Source organism: Limulus polyphemus, unplaced genomic scaffold (assembly GCF_000517525.1).
Source record: "Limulus polyphemus unplaced genomic scaffold, Limulus_polyphemus-2.1.2 Scaffold239, whole genome shotgun sequence".
In the NCBI taxonomy this organism is placed as follows: Eukaryota; Metazoa; Arthropoda; class Merostomata; order Xiphosura; family Limulidae; genus Limulus; species Limulus polyphemus.
Window position 1 is genome coordinate 42,668 of NW_013665849.1, and position 19,730 is coordinate 62,397.

At 29.7% G+C, this 19,730-nt stretch overlaps 1 protein-coding gene across 4 annotated transcripts in view; it reads right to left on the bottom strand.

Annotated features, from left to right (window-relative positions):
* LOC106478661 (PH and SEC7 domain-containing protein 2-like) overlaps nt 1-19,730 on the bottom strand; it is a 123,486-nt gene that overhangs the window by 10,978 nt on the left and 92,778 nt on the right. For all 4 annotated transcript variants that reach the window (XM_022382298.1, XM_022382299.1, XM_013939217.2 and 1 more), the window contains 9 exons: nt 18,884-19,077; nt 17,716-17,774; nt 16,863-16,996; nt 14,736-14,829; nt 13,553-13,634; nt 8,471-8,541; nt 4,538-4,695; nt 3,465-3,609; nt 2,179-2,322 (listed from right to left, as the gene is read on the bottom strand). In XM_022382298.1, the coding sequence (XP_022238006.1) occupies nt 2,179-2,322; nt 3,465-3,609; nt 4,538-4,695; nt 8,471-8,541; nt 13,553-13,634; nt 14,736-14,829; nt 16,863-16,996; nt 17,716-17,774; nt 18,884-19,077 (1,081 nt within the window). The remainder of the gene's footprint in view (nt 1-2,178; nt 2,323-3,464; nt 3,610-4,537; nt 4,696-8,470; nt 8,542-13,552; nt 13,635-14,735; nt 14,830-16,862; nt 16,997-17,715; nt 17,775-18,883; nt 19,078-19,730) is intronic.

Below are 19,730 nucleotides of genomic sequence, written 5' to 3' on the forward strand. Positions count from 1 at the left end.
TTCAAACATTTATATAAACTTCTTTGATATTCTTTGTGGCTAAAGAGGTGTTGTTTCCATTCTTGTATTCGAACAGCATTACATGCCAAATGTGTGTCTCGTCGTGTGCCATCACTTTAAGGGATTAGAGTATACTAAACTTTACACATTATACAGGCTACACTAACGTAGCGTTTAGGTGATTCGTTTAACTATTATACACGATGTACATTTTTTTGGGTGGTGGTTAATGAAAGTGTTCCAAAACATGACATTAATTTCTTGATGACCTAATAGTAAGCAAAATTGTAAAAATAAATAGCTAGAGAACGTATTTAGCATTATTGTGTTCCTATAAAAGAAATTAGAGAATAAAATATTTCATGTTCATTCATTATGTTAGGAAAATATGTAGGTTCAAAAAATCAAAAATACAAAACCTTGTACCCCAGTGCTTTCAAAAGGTGGATATATCTTCATCAGAGGCAAACTGTTTGCCTCTGATAAAGAAAGGTGTTGTGTTGTGTTCAGTTACCATATTTGCTGGAATATAATGCACACTTTTTTTCCTCCAAACACCTCTTGAAAAACTGATTGTGCATTATATTCACACACATTTAATTTTGTTAGATATTTTACTAGAAGCTAACACCAAAAATTATTAAAGCATCATTAAAGGTTTCAAAAAATGTTGCATATCCAATGCAATGGATGAGACAGATGAAATAGAATGAAACAAAGGTTCAAGGAAGCAAATCCTACGAAACCAGTGGTAGTGACAATTCTAGCAATGACAAAGATTTATGTGAAGATGAATGATTAGCCTAGTGTATTACCATGTACAAACTTTTCAAAACATTTTGTAAAATTGACATGTAAAAAAATTTCAATGAAAGATTTCCAAAATTTTTTTAATACGTCAATAGTTGTTTACTGTATTGAGAAACTATTCAATACATTTTGTACAACTGATGTGTAAAAAAACAAATTTTCTTCAATTTAACCTTTCAAAATTGGGTGCACAATATAATCGGGCAGATATGGTACTTGATTATATTTTATACGACAAAATCCTAGTGAATGAGTAAAAATGTCTGGATATCTGCCAGAAAAATCTCTAAAACATCACTGTGGTGGAAAAAAAGAATTAATTAACCACAGAAAAAATGGGACTCACAGTTCATTAGATATATTAATCCAACTTGAGAAATAAGATAGTCACAGTACTTGACCTATTTATGTATCTCAGGAATAGATGAAAGTGTTAAACTGCAAATCAAATAATCAAAATCATAGGAGAGGTCGAATTCCAATTGTGCACCAGGACTATTAATTTAACTACAGAAGTGATGGGATCATCACAAGCCACCAGAACTATTAACCTGACTACAGAAGTGATGGGATTCTCATAGATACCAGAACTATTAATCTAACTATAAGAGAAATGGGATTGTCACAGTGTACCAGAACTACTAATAAAACTAGAAAAGAGGTGAAACTGTCAAAGTACACCAGGATTATTAATCTACTAGTAGAGAAAAATGGGGTTCTCATGGTGCACCAGAATTATCAGACTAATTACAGAAGATATAGGATTGTCACAATATACTTGAATTATAAATTTAACTACAGAAGTGATGGGATCATCACAAGCCACCAGAACTATTAACCTGACTACAGAAGTGATGGGATTCTCATAGATACCAGAACTATTAATCTAACTATAGAAGTGATGGGATTGTCACAGTGCAATAAAACAATCAACCTCAGATTCACCAGATTTTTATACATACTTTTATAATATATTTTTAAATTTATTTATGCACCAAAATTGCTTGTGTGACCATTACTGTGCTGGTTACAGGGTCCTTAATATACACAAACAAGTAAATAAACAAAACTATCATCATTACTGCATTTAATCCTACTAACTACTGCTGAGGTTCTCTATTTATTTTACAAAGATAATGAGCAACTGAACCCAATTTTGTTTTTATCAGTTATTCACACTAGATGTTTTTACAAGCAAGAAACATAAAATTACTTAATATTTTGACTCTATAAGTGATATAAAAATAAGTTGGTAATTACAGTTAATCGAACAGAGAACAGCTTGACTGGTAGAATGCATCATAACTATGATTCTAGCCACAGAAAAGATGGGATTTTTCACACTTACTAAAGAAGTTCAATTCTTACCTCAGTCTGTAAGTAGGCTTCTTTTTCAACAAAATCATGAATGATGCGAGATTTGGCACCTTTCTCAGGAGTGTGAGCTAAGTGCTCTTCAAGTTCTTTCTCTAACCAGACAATATGGTTCTCTTGGTCTTGGAGTTGTTCCCTCTGTTAAAAACAAAATTACGAGTTTCAGATAACTAGAGCTTTAAATATAGACTGTTACAAGACTGAACAAAACTGTCATATTTCTGGTCACCAATTTGGGTGGAATAGATATATTTCAATTGAACAAGAAAATGTGATAAAAACTGTAAAAGGTATCTCTATGTATACACATACCTAAACTATCAACTTCACACTTTTCAATCTTCAAATTAATAAATTGTAACTTCGGGAAATTTTCGCTAACATTTTGAATAATATTGCATTACTGTAGTTGCCATAAGTATTCTAAGATTATAGCGATGTCAGTTTGTAGTTTTTATGGTTTTAAGACTTTTTTGAGACAAATTATGAAAATGAAAGTTTACAAATTAAATCTAATTTATGTAAGTTGGAAAAAAAGTATATAACTTTCTTTTCTAGATATATATAAATGTAGTTTCAAGTCAATAGCATTGTAAACTGCAGAATTCATGCATTGTAAAATGTTTAGGATTTCTCTGATACAAGTTACAAAAACCAAAGTTCACAAATTAAATTAAATTTTTGTAAACAGAATAGCTTATAACTTTGTATCTGTAAGGATAAAAACTTGAAATAACAGCCTGTGTTTCTAAACTTTCCAAGGAATGTAATAATTTCAATGGAACTTTGGATGGCAGTGAAATGATATTTTGAAATAATCTGGAATATTTTGAGATGACTAACCAGGAATAAAAGGTTCATAACAGGTAAGAAATTAAGAAAATTGTTTATTTATTTTAATACAATTAAAATATACTAGTTCAGCATGAAAGATCATTTGTATATATACATTTGGTTGTTTATCCCTTTCTTTACCAGATCTAATAGACATTAATGAAAAACAAAATGACTTATTGGAATGAGGCATGTTTCGTTTGCTTGTTTTTTAATTTTACACATAATGAGACATGAAATGTAAGCCTTTGATAACAAACACTTAATTAGTGAGTTACATGGCTGAAAAAACAACAACAATATCCTCCAAACCAGGTATTGCATATAATGAGAATTACATAATTTAATTTAAGAGGAACAAGAGATTCATAAGAAATGTGAGTTTAGTCATTTTTTTCCTTTGGAATGCACTGAAAGAACTATATTTCCACATTTTCAAGACTTACCAGATTTGACTTAGTATGACTGACTGGCATTAGAGGGCGCTGAAATTTGTTTTGAGAGCCCACTGCAATTGGAAGAGGTGCTGCTGAAAGGCTAGCAGCTACGAAATTGATGGTATCAATCCAACTTTGAAGTTCTTTTGAGTCACTATAACAAAAAGTTTACATTATCATCATCTAAACTGTACCAATAAGTTTTGAAATCTATTACCCGACATTAGAATAAAAAGGTCACACTGTGACTAGGCAATGATTGCAGTGTCAAATAATAACAAATCTCATCAGTTCAGAAACTTGAAGATCATACATATTATATTCTTTGTTTAATTCCCCACATATTAAGTTACAGATGGTAAAATTCACCATCACTAATTCAAGTACCCCAGATAAGATAATATGCTGCTTGAAACTTTCAGTTATCAGGAGAAAATTGTGTGATCTTGTTCACTAGTGCTAACATCTTTAATGTTGATCACAAATTACACAAAATTAAGGTCAAGAAAATTTAAGAAACCAATAAAGGAAGCTAATATTCTAAGCAAGTGAAATATTTATGAAGATAATGACATTCTACATCTCTAGCACTAAGACATCCTGCTCTCTCACACGGTGTATTAGACAGAAGTCATAATTCTAAAACAATGATGGGCAAAACAATAATGGTAATACTTGAATATTCCTTTAACTAATTAAAAAAAGTTTATACTCCTTAGAACACATAACATATATGATCTTATTAAATAATCTTAGTATTCCAAGAATTGTTCAATCTCAAAGTCTAAGTTCAAGGGCAGTCCAGTTCAATCTACACATTGATCAATGTGTGTTATTATACTAGTTTCAGAGAATTCCACTCCTCATCACTAACCCTGAACACAAGTCAACCAAAGAGAGATAAGCTGGACCTATATCATAGTTCACACCAACAATATGGTTGATATATGATCTTGCTGATATTTCATGAAACACTTCAGAATTTCAAAATATATTTCTGTAGATTTTAAACATCACATTTATTAGCACAACAAAAGGTCAAATAAAAGTTATTGATCTGGACATTTGTTTGACAAGCATACCTTGTTTGAAAAAGGTATTCAGCTTGGTCAGCAGTATGAAGTCGGAAGACATGCTGTTTCTTGGTATAATCTAGAGCTTTTGTAGCCAAACAGTGGTGCATTCGTATAGCATTATGAAGACTGTCATAAAGTTGATTCCTTTTGAATCCATGCTCATCCTGTTGTTGTTAAAGGTAAATGAGTCAAATTTTTATTTTAAAGCATTTTTTAAACCAATTTCTAAACTACTGGGTGATATGAATGCATGTGAGTATTATAGTTTTTCAAAATTATCTCTACTACTTATAACAATAGTTAAAAAATATGCACATCATAGCAATAGTTTTGTTCTACATATGGCCCTTCAAAAAAAGTACCAATGTTAAAGAAGTTACAATAAGTACCAATGTTTTCCAATTCTATAATAGGACATGCAGTAGAATATGAAATACAAGCATTCTAATTTTATTTGTTGAATACTAAAAAAAAAATGTTTTATATATTAGCATCTAATTGAATTCACTCAGCATATAAATATGTCACAGTTTGGTATAACATTTAACGAGATGAATAACGAAAATGCCTGAGCTAATAATCCCATACACCTAAAGTTTTGGGAATATGATAACTTTTCAGATTTAATTTCTAAATATTGGAAAATTTCAGAACATAAAATTATTAATCCTGTGCTCAACTACACTTAACTGTATTGAGGGAGTTAAAGGATACAAAGAAAACTGTATGATTTTAATTTGAGAAAGTACTTAAATATTTCAAAATATTAATGTTAGAATTTTGTTAGCCAAGCTAATCTACTATTCAGAGGCTGGGAGTATTACACCGACATCAGAACAAGACTTTGATGATTAGTGTAACACTGCTCATTCTGTGGTAGAATCTACAAGTTGCAAAAAAAAATTCTCAAAATGAAACAAAAAATCAAGTATCATGTAATAAAATCATAAGCTTACACTTGCATTCTTAATCAAACCACAAAATCAGACATGACTGCTAGTCTCCTACCACAATTACACTGATGATTTAGTTCAAGCATTCAATTGGATTTATTTTCCTCGACCATTTATCTTAAACTATTCAGAAGAAAGCTCCAACATCTCAAAAAAACACTCCAATAATAGATAGGAAGTAGAATAAAGCTCTATAAAACAATATCTAGTACAAAAACATTACCTGAAGATGTGTGGTATGATGATCAGGACTTTTCATTCAAACCATTTTATCATTTAAAAAGCTATAAATACTTGATATTGAAAAGGCATTTTAAATTATTGTCTATGTAGGCTGGAAAAATAATTTAAAATTTAAAAGCATACAAATTAATCATACTCAAATATGTTTTAACTGTTATGATATAAAGCTGTAAATTTTATACTCTCATCTCACAAGTTACATAATTCTGCTGATTTCTTTAAGCAACTAGGACTATCTGGATATCAAATGCAACTAAGAAATTTCTTAAAACTAAATTGTTTCCTTTTCTAAGAAAAAAAAATAAAGCTTATTCAAATTTATATAGTCCAAGGTTTTTTGTGGAAAAAAATGAAAACAATTTACACAGATTCAAAAATGGAATAAAGGACAAATAAAGTAAAACAGAGGCTCTTCTAATATATGCAAACAAACTGAATATGTGAAGAATTAAGAAAGCAGGTTTGACTGTGTACACAACTCTTAGAATGTTCTCAGCTTTATGAAAAAAATTCAAGAATATGTATTAAAAACCTCTCCCTTAATCAAGCTCAGATTGTTAGAAAAAAACCTAGAATTTACTGAACCATGAAAAGATAATTATACATATTGATATTAGGGTTTTTCTTTACCTAAACTTAGAATTTCTTAGTTAATCATTAGATGTTTGCTCAGCTTGAAATATAATTATTTCTTAGTGAAAGCATAAGGTTTTTAGCTTCTCATATATTATAAAAAACACTATTATTATATTTTAATGTCAAGAAATGGTTCAAAACACAATCCAGTCATCACTATGTGAGGTAAATACTTAAAATTAAGGCAAACTGTGGGAAGTTATCCAGTAGTGATCAATAAGGATAAATTTTATTTATATCTTGCCATTAGCATTTTTTATTTAATATTTTAGAAATTAAAACTAGATATTATTTTTTATTTAACCCTAAATTTGTTAGTTAGCCATTACTAGAAAAGTAGCTGGTGACTAAGGTTTCCATTCTGTGACGATGAAATGTCAGCAGCTTTTTTCAGGAGGGGGAGAGTCATTCAATATTCTTTGTGCCCTTCCTTAGATCAATATTTTCCATTTTCTGGCCAAAAGTCGATTGCTTTTTTTATTTGCTGTTTACTGTCTTAAAGTGTGGAAAACAAATGCAGAACACTATGTAAACATCACAAGGCATTCCCATGCCTCTTGTTACTTACAACTATAAAGTGAAAAGTATTTTAAGTGCAATAAGTTCTGCCAAAGTGGATGTGACTATGACAGTAGAAAGTCATCATGGGAAAGAATGAAAAACATTTTCCACAAAGATTACAATGAAAATAAAAAGTGAAAAGAAGAAAGCTTCTTGTGCGTTTTCATCTTCTATAATCATGAAAATAGTGATATGGATGTTAACTGCTCCTTTTATTAAAACATGTTGTACAGACTATCTTGTGTATTTTGTCTGTTAATGCTCTTATTAATAAACTTCTGGTTATTATTTATGCTGAAATATTTAAGTTTCTGGCCAAGTTTACAATAAAATGGCATTTATCCTCACCAAAATAGGTCAACTTTAACAATCACTCAGGAAGTTGCATCAAAATCAATTCCAGTTTTTGTGCTGGTTTTGGACTCTTTAGACCTCAGTCTAAACAATACAACAATCAAAAGTGAAAAATTTATAATAGTGGTTCTAATGATGTGAAAGTATATCAAACATTTTAGAGATTTTTGCCCAATTAAGTCACAAATTAAGGGTTAAGTAATTTAAAAAAAAAAGATTTGGAATTGAAATTTTAAAGGGGCCTAATGTTTAGAAATGGAAAATATTATAATTTTAATCCTAACCTTTAAAGTATTACCAAGTTATTTGTTTGAATGAAATTATGTAGCAATGAAAATAGATCAAGGAAGTTTTTTTTCCTCTAAACTGAACAGAAAGTATTAACTTGAACTTTGGATTCAAAATAAAGGAAAGAGGTTGATCACCTCAATTTAGAATTATATTAGAAAATGTTTATTTTGATAAGCAGCATATATTTGTGTGTATTTATATGCTTAAGAGGAGAGTGTTATACCAACTTCTGAATACATAATAAAAACACAGCACTGTCAGTAATTTAAACAAAAATGGTTTAGTTTGGTTTGTTATGAATTTTGTGAATAGCTACACAAGGACTATCTGCACTAGCCATCCCTAATTTAGCAGTGTAAGACAGCTAGTCATCACCACCCACTGCCAACTCTTGGGCTACTCTTTTACCATCAAATGGTGGGATTGACCATCACATTATAATGCCCCCACAGCTGAAAGTGCATGCATGTTTGATGTGACAAGGATTCGAACCTGCGACCCCACAGATTGTGAGTTGAGCACCCTAACCACCTGGCCATGCTGGGCCTAAACAAAAATGAGCTTTAATTGGTTTTATTTAAGCCAACATTTCACTATTATGGTTTCATCAGGACAAACAAGACACTTGCCAACTGATTTAGGATTTCAAAAGATTTCAAAATAATTTGAGTATAAAATTTTTTGTATAAACCTAAATCAGTTGGTAAGTGTCTTGTTTGCCCTGATTAAGCCGTAATGGTGAAACGCTGGCGGAAATAAAACCAATTATGTTTTCTGGAGTAATAGGTTGTGTTTTATTTCTCCTTTTAACAATGAATAGAACTCTCCAGTTTGCACTACAAACTTTAAATTTACTTTAAAAAATTAGCTTTCTGTGTTTTGGTGTTTAATCCATTCTTACCTTGTGCAAGTAGAGCACCATGTCTCTTAGAGTAACATAAAACATCTTCCAGCCTCTCTTCCCAAGTGGAGCTTTTTTCATAAGAAAATTAAAAAAATAGCTTATACAGAATTGAACTTTTGTTATTATAAATAAAAAACTAAAACTCCAAGTTACTGTTAATAGTTGATACAGTAATTCCTATCAAACTAAAACATGTCCTGTCCACACAGTCATGCAACTGCGAACCCTTTACTAAAAATTTAAATATCATTATTTGCTACAGCTGTATTTTGAACCTATTGTACCTATTAAATGTAAAAAATGTGATGATAAAATTAAGCAATGAATAAAACTAGGATATACCAAAAACTGGCACTTTGATCTGGTTCATGCATTATATTAATTCTACAAGTATATTACAATATTTATGGCATCTACTTACATGGAAGGGATTATATGTATAAACAATTGTTATTTAAATTGCCTAATAACAGATGGTATAGGAATAAGTGGAGCATGTAAGGTAAATGCTTCAAAGCCTTAAAATATGGAGACCTGAAAGGCCCACTAAAAATTACATAAGTCTTATATGGGAATAAAACATAAAATAATAAAATAAGATTGAGCAATTATAAAAATGAGTAATACATTAATCTGATTTTATCTCCGTATATATATACACATACGTTTTCATTCTTCTATTGTATAATCATCTTCATGTGTTACAGATATGTATCAAGTACACAATTTAAAAACTTGCATGAATGAATGTGATCTATGTGTCTAAAAATAATACCTCATCTATCATTAAAACGAAAGTGAGATACAAAATTACAGAAACTATAAAAAAAAAAAAAATTTTTTTTAAGAATTTTGTATTCTACCAGAGGCAAGTCAATTTTAAGGAGGGCACTGAAAGCTTTGCTCAAATATGAAGATAAAATCCAGACTGACTTTTTTTTTTATCAAGTTCTATAATTAATTATGACTTCATTTGAAACAGAAGACATGACAATGTGTTAGGATTTACAGATGGTTCTGATGAAGCTAAAACCTAAAAAATGCAAATCCAGTGTTTATCCCCATCTGGATAATTAACTTTCATTGTTCTTTGCTTTTGAGAAGACACAGAAGTGGAGCTTCAAGTAATGACAACTATTACCATTACCAGATTATGAAATTTATTGTTTAAAAAAATATCTTGGTTTAAGATCATTAGATGAGAGAAAACGTACAGGCCTCCAAGTGGGTTTCTACTATACTTCTAAAAACACAGGGAAAGTATATGGACTATAGGGACATTACAAGTGAATATAGTGAAAACATATGAAATCACAACACATGTTGTGAAATTTCCAGCACACGTGTTTATTAAAAATTTCACTTTGCTATTAAACTGAAACATAAGATCAATCAGAGGGATTGCATAACCTCGCCCCACCACTCCTTTTTGAGATTGCATGCATTTATATTACATAACAGCAAGTTTCACCTTCAAAAACTCAGGAAATCCTTCTGAGATCCAGAATGATCAACAATCCAGATAATGTTCTGTAGTGTGATGAGGAGTCTCAACCTTAATGTGCCCATGAAATTTGGTACATATTCAATCACACTTTACAGAGTTATTTGACCCAAATTGTGAAAATGTCCTATCTCCCCTGTATCAAAAATGCTTCAAAGTGATCCATAAACTGACTCCAGACCAAATTTGGAGAAGACTGTCCCATCTTGTGTAAAGTTTTCGTGTGCATCGGTCTATTAATTTTCAAGATACGTGCGCAGAAACACAGACAGAAACACACACATGGACCCAATTGTAATACCTTTACCTCACCCCCTGAACAATCTACTTATGAATAGTTCTTTATATTACTTTTTTATATTCTAGCAGTCCCATGATGTGACATGACCTTTTACCTTTTATTCAGTCCTAGCATTTAAATAAAAATTTCACAATTTACTAAGCTTGGAAAAACTTTTCTTGGTCACTTGTGATACAATTACTCAATTACAATTACAATGAACAACTTGAAATACTTCAGTAAGCAATTAACAGTTATCTTTAATTTTCATAAGTCATCCAAAAGAATTCTTAAGAAAAGAAATGTAACAACATTAATCTATATATATATATTAATGTTTTTATAATTTGATTTCTCATAAAGGTTTGAATTATTCTTTTACAATTTCTTTTTTTTATATCATTTAGTCATGGGAGGTCAAAATGTACATTCAACAACCAATATTTAAAATATCAAACTGCTTTCAGCCTTTGTTAAAATCAAAAACATTTACTTCCGGATTAGTGTTTCTGCAAATAGAATGTTTGTGTGAAAAACTACAAAACTGTCCATAAGTCCCTTAATGGTTCAACAAGATAAGAATTCCCATTCTCTCATAACAATTCAATATTAATTTTGCTATTGCTCCATTCCCATGTAGAAAAACTTTAATAACAAAATGACTGACATACAAGAATAACACTATATGCCATGGCCATTCTAAGATCTGATTATAAAAATGCATCAATTTTCATCAATATCTATTAGCAGCAACTAAGAGATAAAAAAAAAGGAAAAGCCTGCTAGAGTGATAAATCAATATATGCCTTTATTAAGGTACATATATTAAGATGATGATTCAGCAATTTTTGCAACATAATATTAGCAAAATTAATTCCCATCCTGCCCAAAAAATATGGGTATTTATACAGTTTTATAAAATATGTAGGAATTTTAAAATAAAATGAAAATTATAAGGATTTTATTTTAGGATTCATGTAAAATATTATCTGTTTTGAAGAGCCAGGTAATAAAGGAAAGGAGATTTTAACATGCAATTACAATTGTGTAGAAAACAATTTAGTGGCTAGAGAAAAGCTCATAGAAAAATCATATCCATGGCCTTTCATACCCTTGTTTTCCTGTAGTTTGAGAAAGGGGGATTTACTATACATAAATAGTGAGGAGGCACTGCTTCAAACCAAACTACAAAAACTTTTGTATAAACTATGATAAGAATTTAGTGAAATTATTCATTACACTAATGTTGGAAAACTTATAATTACAACAATTAGTCCATAAGGAGGTAACAACTGCAACTGGTTCTGAAGGAAATATTGGCAAAATCAGTCTTGGATTAGCTGAGGAGATGTAATAGCTTTATCTTCTACAGCTATTAAACAACAACATTAGTTAATTAATCAAACATTCTTATTAAACATCTTTTGTTATATAAAACGTTTAAGAAAAATCCCACACAAAGGAACCTCGTACAGATTCAAACACCGTGTTATTTTCAGGGCTTACCAATAGTGGGTTATACGTTTACCATTTATAACCACAACATGACACAGTTCATAATTACAAGAAAAACAAAGGTTTATATAGAGAATGAAAGGACAATGGCCAGGCAAACAAAATTTAACTCATTTGGGATTTGTAAGCAATTTACTAAGCTTCAATAAAGTTATATTTATTATAGATTGAATTAATCCTAAAAGGTCTGCCTCTTCTCACAACAACAACAGGGCTTACTGCCTTTCACTTCTACACCTCTCTTTTGTGTTCTTCAATATAAACTTTTAATACTTACCTGCATAAAAACAACAACATTCACAACTAGTTTAATGCACTGTTCTATATTTTTCTAAAATAGCCCTTCTATCTTTTTCTCGAGAAGAAATATCAACATAACAGTACTGTAACATATAAAAATGAGTCCTACATCTGCATAGTTGAGTGTTCTGTTCAACATTTCATGAAAATCTTGAATACACTGGAGGGATACATGCTGTCTGTATTGTGAATCTGTATTTATGGTGTTTTTTTTTCTTTGTTTATGAGTACATTTTTGAAAAACATACAATAATCATTACTGCAAATCTTAAACCTCAGTTACATCCTCAAACCCTTCATTTCATTTTTTTAATGTAAACAATTTTTTTTTATTTGTTATTGGCACAAACAATGTAACTTGTGGGGTCATGAATTGCATTTGCAGCAATACACCACTGCCTCAAGCATAGGTAAATTGTTCTTATTAAATAGCATTAGCCCTCTGACTGGATTAAGGCAGCACTGACCCTTAAAACTGGGCAAATTTATATACTGAGGAAACACTGTTAAACACTTCTTATAACCTTCAAGTTGAACATAAAACAAAAGTATGATGTCACAATCTCTGAAAGTACACTTTCTGTCATATCTGCCATATGCATAATTAATGTGGCAGGGATAAAGAAATACATAATATAAACTATTTTAATACCATAACTTCACTTAGGAATGATAAAAACATGTGAAAATTGATACACATAAAGGACATTACCACCTTCATCTTATATGTAAGTTTTTGTTCTCTTTGTAGTTTTAAGACATTCCATCTGGTGATAATGTATAAATGTTAGTGATACAACTGTATGTATAAAAGACTAAAAGCATCCAAGTTTGTTTAAGTAAATCAACAGAGAGCAGAAATTGATATCAGAGCTTATATTAGTGTGCGGTTCATCACACTGTAGTTCTAATAGGTTAATTTTCAAGTCTAAATTACTTAATATTTAATGTACAGTTCCCAAATGGTATTATCTGACTTCCTAATAAAAGATAAATTAAAATCCCAGTTGGTTAAGAAGAACATACTTTCACAGGGCTTCTACAGTGTAGACATACAAATTGCTTGTGGGTGAAACCTCCAAACTTAAACATCAACTGACAAGAGTTTTTAGAAGGAATCACAGAATGCAACACATGAGAATAAGTCATTATGAAGACATATTAGCTTAGCCCACTTGTAGTTTGTATCAAGTTGTGCTACTATATCATATGCATCTCAAAATGGAAATTGACTGATTGTATGTAGAGTTCTGAAAAACTCTAAATATAGACTCTAATTGCAAGTTTGTTGTGGAGTAAAAAAGTAATTTTAAGATTATTAATTTTGCCACTTATAGAACAATCTCTTGCAAGAAAAATACTTTGTTGATTCTACAAAGTTAAATAATAACCTAAAAACGATTATTATTAACTGCATAAAGTGAAAGTTTTATCTTTTTTTTCAAAGTGTATACAAATTAAATAGTGGTAAATCCCATACTTCTCTTTCCACCAGGATCCACACAACACTTCCTCATGACATACCCCTTCTTGTACTCAGTTGCACAACTGGGATTAGGCACCTGAAATAATATTATTTGTCTAAAAAAAAAGGTTACAAACTGAAGAAATTCAAATCTGCTATCTATAAATTTGTTAATGTATACCTAACACAAATAATCTGGCTAAAACAAGCAAGAGATCTAGCAGCAATCATGGATGTTAACGTATCTCGATGTCATTTACTAGTAAATGCCTACACATTGGACAGCACAAGCTAGCTAAAAGCACTGATAAAAATAAAGATAAATTATATTTACTATAACACTATCATTTGAATGTGACCCAAAATGTTGATAATTTTATTCAAAGCTACAGAGTTAGTCCTTTCAACAGCAAAAAACAAAAACAAAAGAAAAGGGCAACAAAGATTTCATCAGAGAACTATATGCTACATAACAATTAATTTGAAATTAATTGTGCTAAAACACAAAATAACTCAATAAGAAGTTGTTTTTTATATAGTACTCAAATTTTTCTTGGATACATCATCACAGACATATACTTACAACACTAGGTTTACTGTCACAATACTTAAGATACATACAAGATACTGATAAGGTATTAATTTTACCTGATTAAAGTTTGGTTATAACAATTTTGAGATAGGCCCAAGTAGAGAGGCCTAAAATAGGACTAAATAACTCTTTCTTGTCTAAGGGCTTTTATGGAACTTTTATTGCTAACTGTTAGATAAAGTTACCTGTTTATCTGGAATTTCAATTTGCAAAATGTGAACAATTAAGGAAAACATCCATGAGAGAATATATGATGTTTTTTTACATAATTTTGAAATAACAAGTGATTCAAAAACATTTTTAAACTTTATTTAGGTTATTTTTAACAAATGGAACAAACAGTAACAGAAGAGTGCAACTACAGTACAGTATACCGGAATAACCATGTTCTCTTAATCTCACTTTTAATAATTTATTAATAAACAGTTTAACAACAATACTTTAATCCATAGCTAAACACAAAGCAAAATTGTGATGTTACTGGGAAAAAAAAAAATATTCCAAGTTAAATATTTTTTATATTTTAATTAAAACAAGTTGACTAAACAATATCATTAATAAGTTTTTGTGTTCATAAGAGATTATTTGAGTTCAAACAAAAGCCACCTCTAAAAATGGATTTTGTCCTATGTAAGTTTGTCGTACATCTTGAGAAGGTCGATGACTTCCAGACTCTCCCTCTCCATCATCTTCTTCATCCCTTTTTAAAATAAAATTTAGGTAAGTATAGGCTCTTATGATAGTGAGGACATTATTCAGTTCATTGTCTGCATGTTATACTAAGTTTAGCCATTGAATAAGATAAAGTTGTTGCTGAAATTCAAAAGATAAATCTACAAAGCCCTTTAATCATTTCTGAGCAAGGGTGAGACTTAATAAAATGCATGAAATTTAGTATAAATTTATTTACTAAATATAGCTTTAGTTTTAAAAAATCATGCAATTTGATTTAGTTTTTCTATCATTTATGTCATGTAATTTTCAAACTGTTGTTGCAAGACACACACATTTTAAAAAAAACAAAAACATTAAAAATATTCCCTTTCATTTGAGAATTTCAGTCTTTTTATTGTTGATTAGAAAATTCCATTTTGTGTATCCAATCAATTTAAACTTGATTCATCTTCATAAATGTATTTATTTTCAAACTTTGTTTTGCATAATGCAGTAGTTACATTATAATTTCAAGCTATAAATCATAAAAAACACCACATAAACTAAAAAAGATTTATTGATGACCTAAGACCCGACCTTTGAAAATGGTACCATGTCAGGCTAAATAAAAGTATTTTTACTCACAATATTCTTGGTTAAAGCAAATTTATATCCAATAAATATATGTTGTTTTCAATAAATTATAAGTTCTTTTGTGTATATGCATTACCTGAATACAATAAATTTAACAATAACATTTAACAAGTAAGAATATGAGTCACCAGAATATTTTGCTGTCACTACTCTCTAAACCTAATAAGGCTTATCCAATGTCTTACCATAGGTGAATACTGCCATAACTTTCAAATCATATAATTTTAACAAAACATTTTCTCTAAAGAGACTATAAATAAGTCACAGGTTGGGGGTTTGTTTCTAAGTCTTCTAAGTTTCACACTAAATTTCATTGCTTTCTCACTTCACTTTCTCACAAAACCATAAATTACTTCTCAATCCAACTTAATCACTTTCCACTGACATAAACAAATGATAATATGCTCTATCCAATGGCATTTAAATTTTGGCTGTAGTTATTCTAAAGGCTTGTTTTTCATTAATAGTTGTTCCCACCATTTTATGACCTCACAGCTTGTGATGTAAACAGAGACCTTCAGACAAAGAAAAGGTATATGGGAAACAAGACTTGGCTAATTGTATTTTCAAGAGATGGTATTTTCTTAGCACATAAAAACCTTTGTTTTCAAATGGACAAAAAATTTAACAAAAATTGATAAGTGTGTTGTTTACAGGGGAGAATCCTCAGAGCTATACAGAAATGCAAGTTTTAACATTTACACTAAATAAATGTTAAAAATGATAAAATATCAATTTATAATATTTTTGAGTGAAAATTGTTAAAACAATTATTATTATTATTACTACTCAAGTTTTTATATTTTATATGAAGGTGCACACTTGATACCTAAAAGATGCCCACATATTCAGAAAGGGTTAAAATTCAGAGTTTGAATATATATATGAATGAAACAATCATATCATAAATATTATACTCTTAAGTATACATGTATGTAATTTTTTGATTGTCAATTAACTTTTTATTTCTGGTGAAGTTGTATTTTCATAGTTAATACTTTGATAGATTACATAGGTCTACATCTATTCAAGCATATATAACTTGAAAAAAACATACCAAGATATAATTTGAAAAGTTGAGCATTAGTGAGTTGTCTTGCACTGTTGCTGTAATTTATCTTTTGATAGCTTTGCTTTTATTTACAATTTGATTCCAATGGCCTCATGCATTATAAATGGTTTTGTATATATAAAAAAGGAGTTATTTTTATGAAGTAAATGTTATCATTTAACTTTACAGTCTGATACAGCCTTCACAGTGGGTGTCTTTATAGACAATTTTCATATTTTCAACTTTGAGCAATTAACATTCACACCCAGATGACCTGATAAATAAGCCTAGTATCATGATCCAATGTTAGCAAAGACCAATTAATTTGCCAAACAAGGTGAAAACCAAGATGAAAAGAAAAACAAAACACTTACACTGCCCATTCTAAGGGTGATGATTTGATGGAATGATATAGAGCTTTCAGAACATCTCTTGGAAAGTTTTCACCATCATTCAGCTCAGAAAGATTTTCTATGAACTCCAAACAAGTCATCAATCTCCCAACAGACTGGGAAAAATGTACAAGTAATTGAAGCACATACACAAAGTATATTTTTGACTTGCAGGGTATGAAATTTCCTTGAGTTTACATTTACAACTGTATCAATAAATATTACTCCTTTAAGTTTCAACAGCCATTTAAATATAGATACATGTCTTATGTTTGAATGTCACATATGAATTACAATTATATCTACTGTTATTTTAACAGAAACATTACACTCTTTACTTTCACAATCTGCATAATGATGTTATGGACATATTTTTATCATGTGATTCTAAATATTAGTTGGATGAATACTTTATTACAGAGATAATCACATTTTTAAACAGATTAATTGAAGAAGTTTTCAAAATATTTCATAAAACTGAGTTTTTACATCTTGAAACTCCTCAAAAGCAAAATACATAAGTTGATTGAGCAATCATAAGAGAATCAAGAGGAATGATCCAGCCACACTCATATAAGTAAGAATTGTTTGAAGGTTCCATTACTATGAATAAGACATTACTTGATCTGATATACAAAAATATAAAGTGAGATAATTTACAATATAATTATACAAAGATAAAATACATATGATCTAAAGAATTTTTCCTCAAACAATCTAATAATCATAAAATATGGACTTATTAAATATTCCACCTTCAAAGATTTGAAGAGCAAATTGCCAGTATTAATTTACTATTAGGCACTATACTCTAATAAGTAATTTGTCCCCTTACCTCACCATGCAAATCACTGTTTAACAACATAAGTGCACAAGTTAAAGTATGGACTGCATCTGTAAAAACAATGTCAGCATAACAATTTGAAAAGTATTTTTAACCTGCTGAGTAAAGTCTAATGTACATTTATCTATAGTGATTATCTACATGATTTAAAAATATTCCTTAAAGTTTCTAACTAAAATTCTGAGCTCAGAACTTTTCAAGATGTGAGAAAATTGTTTGTGACTTGTTAAGACTTTTTTCATTAAACTATATCCAATTTGATTTTTTTATCTTTAATACCATGCAAGGCTAAGCTAGCACAAATAAAGTTTCAAGGAAAAAGGCAAAAAAAAAGAAACTGAAAATGACACAAGATAAAATATTTTATGCTAATGTCAAAATATATTTATGAATATGTGTAATATCCTAGCTATAATTTTTAAATCAACACTCAAGCAAACAGTAATTGAAACAAGGATTTATGTTGTCATAGCCCATACGTGTAGTTGGAAGACTAACAAAATTATATTTGCATTTCAGTAAGTCCTCTCTGTGATCTGAACACAACAATGATTGTATCAAAGCCCTTTACATTTGGTTATTGAACATTCACAACTTGAAGCTAAGTGGTCAAAAAATAAGGATCAATAACATACACAGAAATAGTACACCATATGGCACATATATGTCAAATGTGATACTGACAATAAAAGTAATGCAACTCCCTCAAACTAATGAACAACTAAAAGTAGTGTGAAATAATAAAGATAAAATATGTAAATTTTTATTTAATAATTATCACGTACATGTAATATCAAATATTATGTCAGTACGTTCATATTAAGCTACAGGTTTATGAACTTTATCTAATCTTAGAAACTTAATAATAAACATGCAAGTAATATAAAATTCAATGCAAGATGACCCATAGTAAAAAAAAAACTTCCAAATGATAATCCAGTTATAAGACCCTCAGAAATAATATTAAATTATAGTATTCCCTCACACTAAGTATTCTTTTTTTTTCTTTTGAAATAATTCATTTATATCAAAATGTAGACTAAAAACCACATCAAGTGAAGAGTTATGATCCTTCAAAAATTACTAAAGTAATTTTAGACTGTCATAATTAATCAAAGATATGCTCAAAGAGGCATCAAACAAAAATAAAAATATAAACCTTGTGACTTAAAGCAGCCAGGATTGCAATCCAGGTAGCGTTTAGAAAAGTGGACGAGCACTCTTTCACGCTCTTGTGTTTCTCCAATTAGACAAAACTGTTTGAGAAATTTTCGCAGTGCAACATCCAAAGCATCATTGGTAAATTCAAAAAACCTGAGGTATTCTTCTGCAACTACTCTACTGAAGTCATTGCTGAAAAAAAAAGAAAAGAGTATTTGGCTACATAGATACAAAACATTACGGAAAATATCAAGATGGGTGACAGCTAAGCAAAAATGTTTTACTTTGTGTCATTACCAAGTATCTAAAACAGTTAAATAAGCATACAAGCATGCGTATTAAGCATGTACTATTCTAAATGTAAATAAGCTAATATTGATACAATATGTTATTCTTAAGTAATGATGTAAACAATGTAATATTGTGCTATAATTAATTGCTAACAACACTATCACATACTGTGGTAAACATGTTAATTGGATAAAGTTGGAAAAGTCAGATGAACAAACAACGTAGTTAAACATGGTGTAGTTTCCACCCTAATAATGATGAAGTGAAAACTAAGACTTATGACATTTCAGACTGATAACTTATTTGGTTAGAACATATCCACAGCAAGCAAGAAGGGATGTGGGTTTCAATAATACCTACTTTCAGTTTTTATTCAATCATAATATTTTAAAACAACTGTATAGAACAGTGGATCACCTTTAACATTTTTTTTTATAAGAAAAGAAGGTAGCTGAACAAACACTGTAAGCACTGGTTGAAAAAAAAAGTAATAACCATATTGCATACTTGTGCTTCTTTTCTTGTAAATATGTGAGTAAATAAATAATAATTAA